We start from the raw sequence: 4,297 nt of genomic DNA on the forward strand, positions 1-4,297 counted from the left end.
GGGACAATCACCTCTCGGGCCCTACTCCCCACGCTGTTCCTGATACAGGCCAGGATGCTGGTGGCTTTCTTGGCCACCTGGTAAAAAGGAGTTTCAGAGTCTTTATCCCAGGCTCTCAGCCACCGCTCAGACCTAGCTCTCCAGCTACCTGTGTTTTGGGTCAGAGAGGCCTCCTACCAAACGCCATTAGAAATGATTGGACTTCAGTGCAGTAATTCCACGTGCACAACTCTTTCCAGTTCAGGAGGCTCCCTCAGAGGGTGCCTGCAGGCTGTGAAGCCTCCCACCCCTCCCAGAGGGTTATGTAAAAGCTCCAACACCTTCTGACCAAAAGTGAGAACTGGGCAACCTGGTTCCATGCGCCACATTTTTCACCTCCACTTTCCACTGAATTCCCCAGTCTCTCTAGTGAAGATCAGCTGTTTGATTACATCAAAGTATGATTGCTGATTTACATAATCGTAAGTGAGAAGGAAATTCAGTGTGCTATTTCAGAAACTGAATTGCCCTTTCTTGCATCTTTTGCCTGTGAGCAGTACTTACATAACAAATAGCAGCTAGCTCCTGACGCAGGGTACTCGCCTCCAGGCTTGATGTTGTTTTCATTGGATTTACTCCATTGTCATAAACTGTAAACTTAGTTCCCATAAGATTTGATCTATCAAAAAAAGAAAAAAAAAAAAAAAGGAAAATCCAATCACCATTTGTCAGTAATGCTGCCCGAGACATCTATCCTTTACTGCACTGTAGCCCCGGAGGAAAGACAGGTAATATCGAGTACAAATAGTTGTTAATTCTGATCCCAACTCCTGGATTAAAGGCCATAACAAAAATGTACAGGTACAGAACAGCAGAGTACACCAAATGCCCTTGTTACAGTGGAGACTTCCCACGATGTCTTGCAAACTAGAAAATTCCAGAAAGCAGTAAGGGAACATCAAATGGGGTTATTTTGTTTGTTTGCTTGGTTTTTAAAATATGCTTACTTTCTACAGAACTATCTGCTTTCTTCCCTGACTACTAACTCTACTGGAAAACAGAGTGATTTTCATAAACTTATAAATAAGATCAGTCTTTCCCATTTAAATGGAAATCACACCAAGGAGCAAAAACTTAGAACATACTAAAACCACATTATCCTCATTCTGTGTTCACACTGCAAGAAATAGCACGTGGAGTTCCTAGATCCACACAGGCAAATGGGAATTGGCAACACAGTCCCTTTCCTCAGGCACAGATGATCTAAACATACATTAAGAGGCTGATGTATGGTGGGGTGACAGACAGAAAAGAAAAAGTGCTTCTGAAAGTGCACATTAACAACAGACTGATGTTTGGTGGGGTGTTAGACAGAAAAGAAAAAGTGCTTCTGAAAGTGTTCCACTACTTGCAAATAACTCTAATACGGATCTTAAGAAATGGCAAAACCAAAGAGATTTTCAGATTGTCTGACAGACAGAAATTCCATTCCACAGTATTTATATCAACAGGGGCTAGACACAACCTACTCATGCACTTCTGAAAATCCCATTAAGATAAGTTGTGCTCATACACCCTTGAGAACCTGGCCTTTGAGAGGACCTGAAATTTGAGAGGACCTCAAAAAGTCCTGCTGACTTGTTCCACTACTTGCAAATAACTCTAATACGGATCTTAAGAAATGGCAAAACCAAAGAGATTTTCAGATTGTCTGACAGACAGAAATTCCATTCCACAGTATTTATATCAACAGGGGCTAGACACAACCTACTCATGCACTTCTGAAAATCCCATTAAGATAAGTTGTGCTCATACACCCTTGAGAACCTGGCCTTTGAGAGGACCTCAAAAAGTCCTGCTGACTTTTAATAAAATGTTACCTTGTGAGTACTTGAGACATTTTGAAAACATGCCTTGGATACTGGTGAAATTTAAGACCATTACCACTTGATGCAGTCAAGCCTCTCATTAATAGTGGCTTACAGGCTTCTTAATTTCAAATGAACTTTATACTATAAAGGGAAAATTCTTAGATGTATGAGTGTTTACCTCAGTTTTCCAATAAAACTCTCTCCACCCCGAGACAGGTCAGTTGGGTCTATGGAGATGAGGTAATTAGAGGTTTTACTCTTCTTTCGTTTCCTTCCAGCCAACAGAAACACCTAAGCAGTGCAAAAAAACATAGTCTAGAACACCAAAGGGGTTAGCACACATCACTTCCTGCTTTGATAAAAGGAAACCATAGGCAATTTTTCTGTCTTCCAGCATTCTTAGTGAAGTAACAGAAGGTCTCCAGGGACCTAGCAAAACCAGATAAAAATCTGAAAAGGGAAAGTGACTTCTCAACCACTCAGTCCATTATTTATGGTATAAATAATTAAATTCGATCTCTTTTGTTAAATGTTTCATTCTAAGTTGCTCTGGCTTTTCCAGTTGAATTAAAAATAGATGCTTTTCAGGCCACAGAATGCAAAGAGCCCCAACTGCTGACTGTCACATAAAGGTGCCATACATGGATTATTTAAGGCCAAAGATTAGACGTATGAAGGAAAACAGCAGAACAAAATGATACTATTGTTTTGCTTTTGGAAGACTGTAGGGCAGATCTCAATAAAAGTGAAAATATACTTAAAATATACGATTGTATTTTCTTTGTAAGACTTCTTCAGACTCCTAATAATTTTTTTATATTCAGATGCAACTGGTATGCCATTCAAGTTATTTTATGACCTTTTTACCATGCTCCCTTTCCAAGTGGAGGTAATAAGTAGGGTACATCCCTCTGTCCATTCCCTTCTTGTCTCTTGTGATTCTGCATTTGACAGTGACACCCTGTGGAGCAGGTCTTATGGCAAATTCCTCCAGGTCATCGACATCGATGAGAGGCTCATTTGTGGAAGGACTGGGGGCTGAGGCCGCTTCCTAAAACAGCAAGCAAAACTCAGGTTTCTTCACTTTTGATTTACAAGGTTATAAGCACAGAGGAATGACGTAGATAGAAGATTTGAATAGAAGAATTGATAGAAGATGCAATTTTTAAAAAAATTTAAAACAGACATACTGTCTTCCCCATTCTGATTCCTCAGCAGCCTTAGCTTATCAAGCTGAAGATCTCCCCCCATCCCATCGGTCAAGTTCTCGGCAAACACTGGCTCACAACTTCCCATCTCCCCACACTTCTTTTGTCAGAAAGGCCATACCCAAGGACAACGATGGCCTTTGACAAAAGGATGAAAGGGGATAGGAGAGACAGATTAAGGTAGATAGAGATATAACAGAGATGAGAAAAGTAGTGGAGAAACTAGTGAATCATGGCATAGACAAGTGTAGCCTCCGCTGGATAAAAAACTGGCTGGATGGCCGTACCCAGCGAGTTGTGATCAATGGAGCTAGATCTGGTTGGCGGCCAGTCACCAGTGGTGTCCCTCAGGGCTCAGTTCTGGGGCCAGTCTTGTTCAATATCTTTATTGATGATCTGGACAAGGGGATCGAATGCACCCTCAGTAAATTTGCAGATGACACCAAACTAGGTGGGAGTGTTGATCTGCTTGAGGGTCGGAAGGCTCTACAGAGGGATCTGGACAGGCTGGATCAATGGGCCAAGGACAATGGGATGAGGTTTAATAAGGCCTGCATTTTGGTCACAACAACCCCAGGCAACGCTACAGACCTGGGGAAGAGTGGCTGGAAAGCTGCCCGGAAGAAAAGGACCTGGGGGTGTTGGTGGACAGCAGGCTTAACATGAGCCAGCAGTGTGCCCAGGTGGCCAAGAGGGCCAATGGCATCCTGGCCTGTGTCAGGAATAGCGTGGCCAGCAGGAGTAGGGAAGTCATCGTGCCTCTGTACTCGGCACTGGTGAGGCCTCACCTCGAGTACTGTGTTCAGTTTTGGGCCCCTCACTACAGGAAGGACATTGAGGGGCTGGAGCGTGTCCAGAGGAGAGCCACCAAGCTGGGGAGGGGTCTGGAGAACAAGTCCTATGAGGAGAGGCTGAGGGAACTGGGCATGTTTAGTCTGGAGAAGAGGAGGCTGAGGGGAGACCTCATTGCCCTCTACAACTTCCTGAAAGGAGACTGTAGAGAGGTGGGGGTTGGCCCCTTCTCCCAAAGGACGAACGACAAGACCAGAGGAAATGGTCTGAAGTTGGGGCAGGGGAGATTTAGATTAGATATTAGGAAGAATTACTTTACTGAGAGAGTGGTCAGGCCCTGGAACAGCCTGCCCAGGGAGGTGGTGGAGTCACCATCCCTGGAGGTATTTAAGAAACGTATAGACATGGCTCTTCAGGGCATGCTCTAGTGCCCAAGGTTATTGGTTT

The 4,297-nt window shown here is 43.7% G+C and overlaps 2 protein-coding genes across 2 annotated transcripts in view; both read right to left on the reverse strand.

Moving 5' to 3' along the window:
- LOC106895414 (tubby protein homolog) overlaps positions 1-4,297 on the reverse strand; it is a 200,526-nt gene that overhangs the window by 21,054 nt on the left and 175,175 nt on the right. The window contains exons 7-8 of the mRNA XM_014954829.1: positions 2,108-2,141; positions 544-658 (exon numbers count right to left, since the gene is read on the reverse strand). Of these exons, the coding sequence (XP_014810315.1) occupies positions 544-658; positions 2,108-2,141 (149 nt within the window). The remainder of the gene's footprint in view (positions 1-543; positions 659-2,107; positions 2,142-4,297) is intronic.
- LOC106895424 (tubby protein homolog) lies at positions 472-2,921 on the reverse strand. Its single transcript, XM_014954842.1, has 3 exons — positions 2,710-2,921; positions 2,029-2,141; positions 472-658 (listed from the first exon to the last, which is right to left on the reverse strand). The coding sequence occupies exons 1-3, from the start codon at positions 2,767-2,769 to the stop codon at positions 487-489; spliced, it is 345 nt and encodes a 114-aa protein (XP_014810328.1). The 5' UTR covers positions 2,770-2,921; the 3' UTR covers positions 472-486.

The sequence above is a fragment of the Calidris pugnax genome, unplaced genomic scaffold (assembly GCF_001431845.1).
Source record: "Calidris pugnax isolate Ruff unplaced genomic scaffold, ASM143184v1 scaffold186, whole genome shotgun sequence".
Classification (NCBI taxonomy): Eukaryota; Metazoa; Chordata; class Aves; order Charadriiformes; family Scolopacidae; genus Calidris; species Calidris pugnax.

Coding starts and splice junctions, on each gene's coding strand:
- LOC106895424 (XM_014954842.1), bottom strand. CDS start 2,769: ATGGACAGAGGGATGTACCCTACTTATTACCTCCACTTGGAAAGGGAG. Junction 2,142..2,709: donor AAAGGGAGCATGGTAAAAAG/GTCATAAAATAA, acceptor TGCACTGCTTAG/GTGTTTCTGTTGGCTGGAAG. Junction 659..2,028: donor AGTTTTATTGGAAAACTGAG/GTAAACACTCAT, acceptor TTTTTTTGATAG/ATCAAATCTTATGGGAACTA.